This window comes from Ammodytes marinus (assembly GCF_949987685.1).
Source record: "Ammodytes marinus genome assembly, chromosome: 9".
Lineage (NCBI taxonomy): Eukaryota > Metazoa > Chordata > Actinopteri > Uranoscopiformes > Ammodytidae > Ammodytes > Ammodytes marinus.
Genome location: NC_137213.1, coordinates 17,920,265 through 17,932,559, shown reverse-complemented (window position 1 = coordinate 17,932,559; position 12,295 = coordinate 17,920,265). Strand labels below are relative to the sequence as shown.

General features: G+C 42.3%; 1 protein-coding gene across 1 annotated transcript; it reads left to right on the top strand.

Moving 5' to 3' along the window:
* Positions 1-9,159: 9,159 nt before the first annotated feature.
* Positions 9,160-11,609, top strand: gfi1aa (growth factor independent 1A transcription repressor a; the record flags this gene model as incomplete). Its single annotated transcript, XM_080034749.1, has 6 exons — positions 9,160-9,279; positions 9,460-9,663; positions 10,219-10,628; positions 10,878-11,015; positions 11,140-11,305; positions 11,431-11,609. Exons 1-6 carry the CDS (start codon positions 9,168-9,170, stop codon positions 11,607-11,609), a joined length of 1,209 nt encoding a protein of 402 aa, XP_079890875.1. The 5' UTR covers positions 9,160-9,167.
* Between the last annotated feature and the right edge of the window lie 686 nt (positions 11,610-12,295).

Here is a 12,295-nt window from a genome sequence, read left to right as displayed (position 1 = left end):
GAGTAAACCAGAGGCAGTTACAGTGACCGGTGCTGCTGCTGACCCACCATGGATCTCTGCTGTGATTAACATGAGCGTCACACTGGTGGTGTCATTCACAGGGCTCAGCGTCACTCCACAGGTCCCACAGTTCATGGACAGGGACAGGAATGTATCAAGACACAGATAAGAGTCCCGACATCAGGGACTGACTGTAAGAGAAAATATAGAAGATCCACACCTGACCAACCCCCCCGAGCAACGTGACTCAGGCCACAAATCACAGCAGAGTAACTTGACTTAGGCTACTGCTCTTTTAAAAAAAATATTATGGATCTTTTTTTGTCCAGTCACCCAACATAGTCTCTATAGTCCAGTGTCTATTCTCCATTCTTCTTTATTTTGTTCTGGTCTAGTTGTGTCTGAATCTGAGCATATTTTATCGTTTTACTTCCATTGTAAAACACATTAACTTTGTTCATATTGCTACATACTTCCAGTAAGTATTTAAAAAAAGAAGAAATCAGTACTAGCACCGTAGATAAATAAATAGATGGTGTTTTACGCTAACTGACTGCTGGCACTAGCTTCACATTTACTGAGCAGACAGGAGAATGGTATCAATATTTTCATCTAACTCTCACTTAGAAAGCAATATCAAACTAGAACAGTGCAACTTTGACTTCAGAGCTAGTGATGTAATTTAGTGATAGGTCGTTTCAGTTAAAAAAATAAAAATAAAAATCCTTTGTGAAATGAGTACTTCAGTTCAGTCTATCCGTTAAGTCTACTACTACTGAGAAAAAAAGGGAACCAGGATCTTCTGCTTTTTCATTCGAGCGAAATAGATAATATCATTCACTGTCATTCTCGGTGCAGATGTTCTCAGTGTTAGATAAGAAAAGTCAAAGTCACTGCTATGGAAAGCCTTTCAGAAGCCGTTCAAGCTCCGTTTCTGAAGAACTGATTTCACAATAAGGAGAAGCAACTGTCCAGTCATCCCCACTGACAGCAGTGGTCAGCAGTTCATGAATGTTCACAGTGAGGGTGTGGGGGGGGGTAAGTGGCCTACTGTTAGCAGGCCTGAAGTTACCCGCTTTAAATGGTCATCTTCAGCTGGACTTTCCACTCCAAAAATGTTGATATTTGTCCCTCCTGTGCTGACACAATATCAACAAGGAGGTGCATAAGCGGGGCGCTCCGGTGGTGTAGTAGATAGAGCGCGTACCATATTGGCTCTGGCCTTCGTTGCAGTGGTCGTGGGTTCAAATCCGACCCCTGTACTATCTAATAAAGCTTGAAAATGCCCAAAAAATAATCTTTAAAAAAAACATGTACGTACAGTATCTCACAAAAGTGAGTACACCCCTCACATTTCTTCAAATATTTCATTATATCTTTCCATGGGACAACACTGAAGAAATGACACTTTGATACAATGTAAAGTAGTCAGTGTACAGCTTATATAACTGTGTAAATTTATTGTCGCCTCAAAATAAATCGACACACAGCCATTAATGTCTAAACTGAAGGCAACAAAAGTGAGTACACCCCTGAGTGAAAATGTCCAAATTGGGCCCAAAGTGTCAATATTTTGTGTGGCCACCATTATTTTCCAGCACTACCTTAACCCTCTTGGGCATGGAGTTCACCAGAGCTTCACAGGTTGTCACTGGAACCCTCTTCCACCCATTCATGACAACATCACGGAGCTGGTGGATATTAGAGACCTTGTGCTCCTCCATCTCTCGTTTTAAGAAGCCCCAAAGATGCTCAATAGGGTTTAGGTCTGGAGACATGCTTGGCCAGTCCATAACCTTTACTCTCAGCTTCTTTAGCAAGCCACTGGTCGTCTTGGAGATGTGTTTGGGGTCGTTATCATGTTGCAATACTGCCCTGCGGCCCAGTTTAAGAAGGTTGAGTGCACGTTTTCAGTGTCATACCGAGAGGTTGGCTTTGGAAAATTGACGTATGAGTGCTGCCAGCATTGCTGAAGAGCTTGAAGGGGTGGGAGGTCAGCCTGTCAATGCTCAGACCATACGCCGCACTCTGCATCATACTGGTCTGCATGGCTGTCGTCCCAGAAGGAAACCTATTCTAAAGATGATGCACAAGAAACCCCACAAAAAGTTTGCTGAAGACAAGCAGACTAAGGACATGGATCACTGCAACCATGTCCTGTGGTCTGATGAGACCAAAATACATTTATTTGGTTCAGATGGTGTTAAGAGTGTGGAGCGGCAACCAGGTGAGGAGTACAAAGACAAGTGTGTCTTGCCTAGAGTCAAGCATGGTGGTTGGAGTGTCATGGTCTGGGGCTGCATGAGTGCTGTCAGCACTGGGGATCTACAGTTCATTGAATCTTAACATGTAATGTGACATACTGAAGCAGAACATGATCCCCTCCCTCCGTAAACTGGGCCACAGGGCAGTACTGCAACATGATAAAGACCCCAAACACACCTCCAAGACGACCACTGCCTTGCTACAGAAGCTGAGGGTAAAGGTTATGGACTGGCCAAGCATGTCCCCAGACCTAAACCCTATTGAGCATCTTTGGGGCATCCTCAAACGGGAGATGGAGGAGTGCAAGGTCTCCAGTATCCACCAGCTCCTTGATGTCGTCATGAATGGGTGGAAGAGGATTCCAGTGGCAACCTGTGAAGCTCTGGTGAACTCCATGCCCAAGAGGGTTAAGGTAGTGCTGGAAAATAATGGTGGCCACACAAAATATTGACACTTTGGGCCCAATTTGGACATTTTTTCTAAGGGGTGTACTCACTTTTGTAACCGGCAGTTTAGACATTAATGGCTGTGTGTCGAGTTATTTTGAGGGGACAGTAAATTTACACTGTTATATAAGCTGTACACTGACTCCTTTACATTGTATCAAAGTGTCATTTCTTCAGTGTTGTCCCATGGAAAGATATAATTAAATATTTGAAGAAATGTGAGGGGTGTACTCACTTTTGTGAGATACTGTATATGAGGATAAAACAAGCTTTTCTTCTGGCCCTGTCTGCAACAATACAAAGCTGTCTTCTGCTACAGCGACATCTCCCCTAAACTCCTTATAGTAATCTCCATAAGCTAAAGCAAAAACTATGTCTAAGTACCCCATACAACCCTACCTAAAATATACTGAACTATCCCTTTAAAGGTGCAGTCGGCGAATCTGGAGACTGCTTTTTGTCAAAATCAGTGAATATCACCTCACGATCCACTATGGGCATGTTGCCAGCTACGATAGGCCCCCTTTGTTTACATAACCTTTATTTACATTCTAGTTTACAGAACCTAGGCTGTGTATTAACACCAGATTTTGTTTATCAGCACACACACACACACACACACACACACACACACACACACACACACACACACACACACACACACAGTACAGTCAGGTAGCGGATCATGAGGAGGAGATAGTCACTGATTTTGAATAAAGTGATTTTGACAACAAGAGTTTTCTCACAAATCGCTGACATCTTTAAAGTCACAAACAGAATAGATAGAAAATGACTTTGAGGCAAGAATGGGACAGAAATGACTTGCAGAAAGTAACACATCAACAAGTGTGTTCACATGCACACCACAGATAAGACTGCTCTGTTGACAAGCAACTGCCCCTTTCTCTCACTGCTTATTGAATTTTTTTTTGCATAATACAGAGGCATTTTGACAATGCTACTCATAAAATGTTGAGTTGTTCCTTAACTTTCAAAGAGAAACAGGATGTGTACTTATGTTTTAAACATGCAAGTATTGTATTTAACCCCCAATGCATAGGAGTCTAGTCTATGAATGATATGGACATACAGTACACTTGCTACAGTATGTCCTGACAAACACTTATTAATCAGAAAAAAGAAAAAAAATCAGTTCTGTTGAAACTAAACAGAGTTCTGCTAACTTTTTTTTTTAAAGATATTTTTAGGGCATTTTTATGCTTTTATTGATAGTGCAGAGAGACAGAGGTGAAATGGGGCAGAGAGGGGAGTGACATGCAGAGAACGACCGCGGGTGGGAATCGAACCCGGGTCTGCTGCTGGGCCCGGCCCGGGAGGGGGACACCTTACCAACTGAGCGAAAGGCGCCCCAGTTCTGCTAACTTTAACACCATGATATTTCAGGATCAGCAGTGATGGTGCAGCGATTAAGTGTCTGTGCGAAAGCCCTGTATGCATGTTTCTCCACCCAGCTTCTGACCATGTGTTTTCACACCCCATGCCGGAGAAAACAGAGTGGTGTTTTCTGTGTGAGAATATGTCAAAGAGACAGACCACTGATTTCAGAGCATCAGATAAAAAATAAAGTGGCCCCAGTAACAGAGCGGAAATGGGGGGGGAGAATTTTACTATTACAATTATAACAGAAGACAACATATAAAAGTATATCAAGGCCAAGATTATGTACATTTCAAAGTAGCCTACAAGCAAAGAAAAGTGGCTACAGATACGTAATGCAGGAAATAAATGAATACATAGACATTCACAGGCTTATTTAGTCTTACTCAATCCCTGGTGAACTATGACCTTTCAAACGGACACCTGACCCCCTCCCCGCCCGAGACAGGCACATATAGAGAAACAATGACCAGGAAGCACCGAGCATGTTTCTTCACATCCACGGACCAACGTCCCCGATGAGGTTCTTAATACTTGGGAGGATAATTTACAACCAGAAACAGAGCTGGCTGCAAACAAGGGGGAGGTGCTGATCACAGTGATGAATGACGGAGATGATTTGTGGAGTGTTTACAGCATAAATCCAAGCATCTGTTTGGAGAAACGTGAGAGTTTCTTTTCAGGGCTACTTCTCTCTTTTCAACACTTTCAAAGGTTTTTTTTCTTTCTTTCAGGTTTTAGGATAAGGATCATAGTTAATCTGAATAACGGTCCTGACATGTAAAGCATTAAAGCCTCCGGAAAACCTGGCCTTAAATAGGAAAAATCAATATATTATATCTAAAGTCGTTCTTTGCATGTCTCTGCCCCAATTCATCTCTGTCTCTCGAAAACGGTCTAATAAAAGCAATGAATGACAATATCTTTCATTTGGATTGGTAGATATTCCTAACTCTTTTCAGATGTTTACCATCTATGATTGCAATTAACTCCCCAAATTGCACAGTTAGAAGCATTTGTGGATTTGGGTTTACATGGGCTTTAACATAAATCAAATCAATGAACAGACTACAGGAGCACAGGAATTAAAGTAAAAGAAGGCGAGAAACAACAAGACCCAGTGTGTGAAAGGAGAACTGTCTTGCGGTCAGCAGCATCCAGTAAATCATTCATTGTGTTCACACTCTGTCCCTATCTGGTGGCTGCAGTTGGGGACCGACTGACTGAGAACTCGATGAGATTCGGACAGCCAGTCCGGGGATGTGTGTGTGTATGTATGTGTGTGTTGGGGGGTGGGGGGGGGGGGGGTAACATGCAGTTGAACCTAAGGAAAAGGAACTAAAATCAGATTGTAACTGGAGGGAGAGGGACGGAGATAGTTTAGAAGAAAGAGGGCGGAGGGTGTTGCGCTGTGGTTAGAGCTCTGGTGCCAAAGGAACCTGTGAGGGGATGAGATAGCATGATGTGGTTTTCATTGAAATGCCACAGCAGAGTGGAGGTGCCGAGGTAAACGCTCAGACAGAGTGTCTAGGATTAAACAGACGTGAACTAGGGAAAGTCAGTTTAGCCACAATAAGCTATTATGGCAGGAATCCATGTCATGCTGTACTATACATCCTACAAAAAATATCAGCTCTTTCTGTGTGGCTAAAAAGTTATTGGGTTATGTACTTTTATTTTTCTATTTCTGGAATTTTAAAACAGCAGAAAAATCGTTTTAACATAGGTCTATTAGGGATGTTTTTGACCAAAATCTACTTTAGTATCACTCATCGTTCGCGGAACTTTTGAATGTTAATGAACCGGTCAAATGTTTGCTGTGATGAGCATAAATTATCTTTAAAAGCAAACAAGAACATCAGCGAAAAGAATGCTATTTTTATTTATTAATAATGCTCGAGTCCGAATCCCCGCTAAGTCAGTCAAAATGATTTACAGCAGGCAGACCAGAAATGCCCGTTTCCTGAACAGTACTTAATCAAAGTTTACTTTGCTTCACCATCGTCCTATTACCATTATTAATCTTACATCACATACATTAACTCATCTTTCATTCTCACTCTCTTTCATTGCTTTCAAAACATATACATGCGGCACTGGCACAAGCTAGCAAAGTGCTTTACCACACCAGGCGCTGGTATCATAAAAACACTACTGCATTTGTCCAAAGGTGCTGCTAGAATCAACAAAAACTGAAAGTTCCTCATAGTCACTTTAAAGTGAGACTATGTGCGTTATAAAGGGAAAAAACAACTGAAAAGCTGAATTCATGAGAAATTAAACACACCTTTGCGCAAGTCTATACACTATTTATTTTACTATACAGCCTTATTTGGTCTGGTATGACCAGTAGCCTATGGAGGCTAATGTTTGGCTCGATATGGCTACAGTCATCACAGACTTGACTTGTGTTACTGTTTGCATTTGTTAGGCTATATCTCCCACTGACCTCCGCTTAGCTAAAAATATAGTCTCAGAGTCAAAATCAAGGCAGCTTATTGAGGAGCTGTCTTGTCAACATTCACACACATGTGGTATGAAGGCTTCAGCAGCCTCAGATGTATTAAAAAATATGAGGGGTCCCCGCAGTGTCTCGAATGCAGAAAGGGCCCCGAGGGTGAGCCTGAGACAAATAACCTCATGATTCTTTATTTAACCCCCCCACGACTGTGATCTGCACATTTGACTAAAGGTAGACAACTACCACTGCGAAAAACACAAAGCACGATTACAAGAAACCCCCTCCACTCGGTCTGTGATCACTGCGATTGAGCTTCTATTTCAATCACATACTTGCTTTAAGACTTGAGAATCAAGGCCTGTGGGGGAAGAGGTGGTGGGAGGTGAGTTACAGAGAGACAAAGGAGGAGGCTGTGGCAACACTGATAGCGACTTCTCGACTCTGCGTTTGGTTTCCTGTTCTGAGTCAGTGTGTGTAACCCTGAGTTTGAACCTTGTCACATTGCGACCAGCGTTTTTCACTCACTTTAGCGGAACAACCTTTTGTGATTTTGTTTAGTTTTTTATAATTTTTATAAAATTCTGTTAATTAGCTATACAGTTAAACTGACATGATGTTTTTTCTTTGCTCGAACAGGGCGAGAGATCGTTGCTGTCTCTCTGCTTGTCAGGGGAAGAAGATGTAAAGATTTGTTCTTAAAAATTATAGAGTTTTTAAATGTATCCACTGATTCCTCTTGTTGTTGTTTTACTTTTTTCATGAGTCAAAAACTTCAAAATTTGAAATAATTTAAAAAGGAAGAAAAATTGCACATTTTGTATTGATAACTCCACACAATGCAAATATTAGAGTCTTGAAACCTGTGCCGTAATTGGGAATAAATGTTTAGATTGTTTATTTTTGTGCTATGCAAATGTTCAAAGATTATGGACTCTTATCAAAACATGAATCAGTGTTTTTGTTTGAATGTGACTTACATGAGCATTTTAGAGGGAGGGGAAGAAAGAGAGAGAGAGAGAGAGAGAGAAAGAGAGAGAGAGAGAGAGAGAGAGAGAGAGACCGACAGAGACAGCGAGAGAGACAGACATTCTCATAATGACGAGCAGAGGGTTTTGTGGTGTCACTCTGCTACTTGTGACTGATGTTTTGACGTGGAGACTAAATGTAGCCAGAGTTCAGGACAGAGTATATGTTCTTCTCAGGCCTGGGTACCTGCAGCGTCAGTGCTGCTGTGTGAGTATGGGACATGTGTTTCAGCCTTAATGCTTCGGCTATCTGCGCTTTGCTTGCAGCTATCTTTACTTGTTGCAGCTGCTTCAAACAAACTCGGTTCCCACATCTGACAGGAAAAATCGATAGCCTCTAACCGCTTTGCTTTGGTCCGACCTTGAACAGAGCCCAAATCTTCGCAATGATTTGCACCTGAGCGGCTGAGTCTGACAGATTTCTACTTGGGAACTTTGTTTTTTTCCATGATGTGATTTATATTATTTTCAAAAGAAAAATAAATATTCCTTATGTAGCCTATATTGTCCTATATTGTATTTACAATGAAAATTGGACCGGTGTATGGGTCAGGTGGGAGGGGACTTTAATGATGTAAACAATAAGGCTGAAGTCAGTGCGGGTAAGCTGAAGCAGTGTAACTGTAAAGGGATAGCCTACTTCGACTCCCCACCAGCAGGCTGTTGTGCAGAGCGGCCGGCGCGCGTCTCATTAACAGGATCAATTTACAACCGGCCAAACAAATAGGTCATTATCCATCCCAGCCTCCTCCTCTTTAGCCTGCACGGAACCATCCACACACGCACGCACACGCACGAAGGCGAACAAACACACATACATTTTATGTCTCATCACACTGAAATTAGATAGTTACCAACCTGTTTATAAATCATCCGGCTCGATACATCAGAATGATCTGTATGTTGTTAAACTTTTGCTGATTCATTAAGAGTTTGGGCTTGTAATATACATCTCAACCAGTGTTACAGACTGGCAAGAGCACACGTCCAAATCTCAGTTTGAATTCATTAAAATATCTATCTGGCGACGTTTAAACACTTACCAATTTGAAATGATTAAATAATAACAACTTTAACGTTATCCGTAAATTGTATACAATTATAATCTCCTTAATAGTGTTCGCTTTCTTAGTTTAAAAATATTTTGAATCGTGATAATTTCATCTGTTAATTAATATTAGCATATTCATTTAGATAATAAAGATTTAGTCTAAGCCATTTAGGCATATAGTAAATTGTTAAAACGTCCTCTCATGTCAGTTTCCGTAACATTTAGGCTACATATAAGGACATACAATATGTGCTCTCTAATCCCATACCTGCCGGGATAATTCGTGGGGGAGGGGGGTGGGGTGGCCCTGCTTTTGGCCACCTGCCCCGCGACACCTGGTAACCGATACGGCCTCTGTGCGCATGCGTAATAGCTTGCCAAAAATCCCAACGCTGTCTCGCCTGTCAACCAATAGTGTTCCAATCTGTTCAGAGATAAAGACAGAGCAGCGTGTAGAGGAGCGAAGTGGAGGATTTCGGACAAGGGCATCACTGGCAGAAAGAAGATTAAAGAAAGAAAACATGCCGAGGTCTTTCCTGGTGAAGAGTAAAAGGGCCCACAGCTACCACCAGCCACGGTACCTGGACGATGACTACAGCAGACTGGACACTATTCTGGCTCACGTGTGCGCAGGTATGGATAATGTGTGCGTAATTACGCACGACAATGTTAGAATTGCGCAAGGAATAGCGATTCTTCCTAATGGAAATGTTTCACATCCTATTCTCCTAATCTAAATTGAATTAATGTATTCTATTTACAAATAGGCCAAAGTTGCACACTCAGTCAGTTTCACATTTCTGCTTTGATTAGAGAACAAATCTCGGGCGAAGTGTGAGTCCAACTTGGATCCGCAGGAGGATGTGAGCGCGGACGCTGACAGATTGTCCCCCGGGTCTAGGTTGCAGTCCCCCGGCTCGCTGTCCTCAAGCTCCCCGTTGAGCTGCGCAGGCAGCGTCTGTGAGCGATCCTCAGACTGTGATTTCTGGCGTCCCCCGTCCCCCTCCTCGTCACCAGGTATGTTGAGACATTTTTGAATTCAGACTTTTACCACGATTATTTTTAGATGTGTAAGTTGGATATTTAAAAAAAAAACTGTTAAGTGTGTCAACTGTTTGGCCTGTTTGAAATGTGAAGATGTCATTATTAGTGCGTATATAGAAACAGTTGCCATACATCCATATCAGCTTAAAGAGAGTGTAAGAATTCTATAATTTCAACATTTCCAGCACTGTTAACATCTTTGTATTGATGTCAGAGTTTTAAATATTATGAACAAGAAGAAAGATCTGATTTGAGAGTCAAAATAAAAGGCATCCTGCCACAATGTACATATATCCTTTCTTTATGATTTGCCTTTAATAAATGATTTAGAAAAAAAAATGTTTTCAGTCATTTATTTTCCCCTTTTCAGGGTACTACAATTGCACTCATTGCAAAAAACTATTTGATATAGGCCTATGCCTGTGCAACATTTTGAGATGTAGTCTAATATTAGCATGTCGAAAGTCAAATAGTTATTTCCAGTGAGGCCCGATGCATACTCACAACAAATCCACATTTTACTTCCAGATTCAGAGAAGTGCTCCACTCCATCGACAGAGGACGGCCCTCACTTCAACATCCCGCTCTTTCCTTACACCTGGACGGCGTACTCCGGCTCTGAGCTGAGGCATCTGGTTCATCAGGGCTCATACCACCACCGCCTGCAGGGCCACAGGGAGCCAGTCTCACCCGTCAGCGTCTATGGTGCGGAGGACACGAGCAGCGCAGAGCCGCATTACGCACAGCGTGGCCCGGTGGCCGGATGCTACCAGGACTATTCTTCAGCGGCCCACCAAATGTGCAGGATGCCTGATGGAGACGAGCTGTATGTGGATACAAAGCACAAACCCCGCGGGGCTAGAATCAAGTCCGAGAGTGACTTAATCTGCTCGAACCTCGAATCGAGTGGATCCTTTAAGTGCATTAAATGTGGCAAGGTACGTTTGTGTTTACTGAAGCGTACCATGATAACCCTGTGTTGTTTTAACACTGTGAATTAAGGGATGTTTTATTGGTGACCAGGGCGAAGCATCAAATATAATGTAAGGCATTTGGTCTGTAGAATTGGTGAGATTGACTATTTGCAGATAGTTGCTCTAAAATTGTAAGATTACACTTTGTCGTTTTCCCTCTATAAAGTTTGATTTTGATGTAAAAATCTAAACGGTTCCTATATTTTTCCAAAGGTGTTCTCGACACCCCATGGGTTGGAGGTTCATGTGCGCCGGTCGCACAGCGGAACGCGGCCGTTTGAGTGCGGGATATGCGGCAAAACCTTCGGACACGCAGTGAGCCTGGATCAGCACCGAGCGGTTCACTCACAGGTAGGCCTCTAACTTCCTTCTATATAAAGGCCCAAACAGGAGTCTGAGCTCAAGGCCTCCGGTGTCTCTGCAGTTCAATGTAACTTTGAGGCCTTCCACACTGACTCTTTTCCGTATCTTACAGGAGAGGAGCTTCAGCTGTAAAATCTGCAGCAAAAGCTTCAAGCGCTCCTCCACGCTGTCCACGCACCTGCTCATCCACTCGGACACGCGGCCTTATCCTTGCCAGTACTGCGGCAAGAGGTTCCACCAAAAGTCCGACATGAAGAAACACACTTTCATCCACACAGGTGAGAGACACCGAAAGCCATGGACAGAAAAACACTGTTTTAACGCATCGCCTTGCCGTGCGTAATTGCGTAAAAAGTAACTCGACATTGACATTTCCAACTGTTCGATCTCTTTACTGCTGCAGGTGAGAAGCCGCACAAATGCCAGGTGTGCGGGAAGGCCTTCAGTCAGAGCTCCAACCTCATCACACACAGCAGGAAACACACGGGCTTCAAACCGTTCGGCTGTGACCTGTGCGGCAAAGGTTTCCAGAGGAAAGTGGACCTGAGGAGGCACAAGGAGACGCAGCACGGACTCAAATGAGCCGACTTTGATGCATCAGCATGATTTCCTGCACTTTTTATGTATTCCGACTATGCAATTTTGATGGTGGTGTTTTATTCTACTGTTTGTTGCATTGTCCTAACTTTTCGCGATTGTTGCGTGTAGTTAATTTTTTAGCCTGAGATATTCTGGTTGATTTTATGGAAATAAAATGTTATTTATCGAGTGGGTTTTTACATTGTTACTCAAATTAAGAAGCATTGCCGTTAGCTTATAATAATAACAGTAATACATCCATGCATTTATTAGGCTATAACTTTCAAACTACGAAATCCTGCATTTTCAATTTAGTCCATTTGTTCTGTAGTGCAGAATTAAACATGAACTATTTGAGTTCAGTTTTTTCAGTTAGGAATTGACAAACCTTTCGTTTCAGTCTTTCTATCTTTCCTTACTTTTTACATGATTATTTTTTAGAAATTAGTTGTTTTCAACAATAATAGATTTGAAAACTGAATGTATGTTTTAAAATCAGTCTCGGCCTCAGTCCACTGATTGTTGGTACATTGTAAAAACCGAGAAGCTGTGTTAAGCCAAGCAGGCCATCAATCACATCCCCCAACCTGCATGACAGGTCAAAGTTATACCTCCACTATTACATAGAAAAAACGTTTTGTTGCATGCGCCACCTGGTCAAAATCAAACATTTTCAGACCTTAGCATTG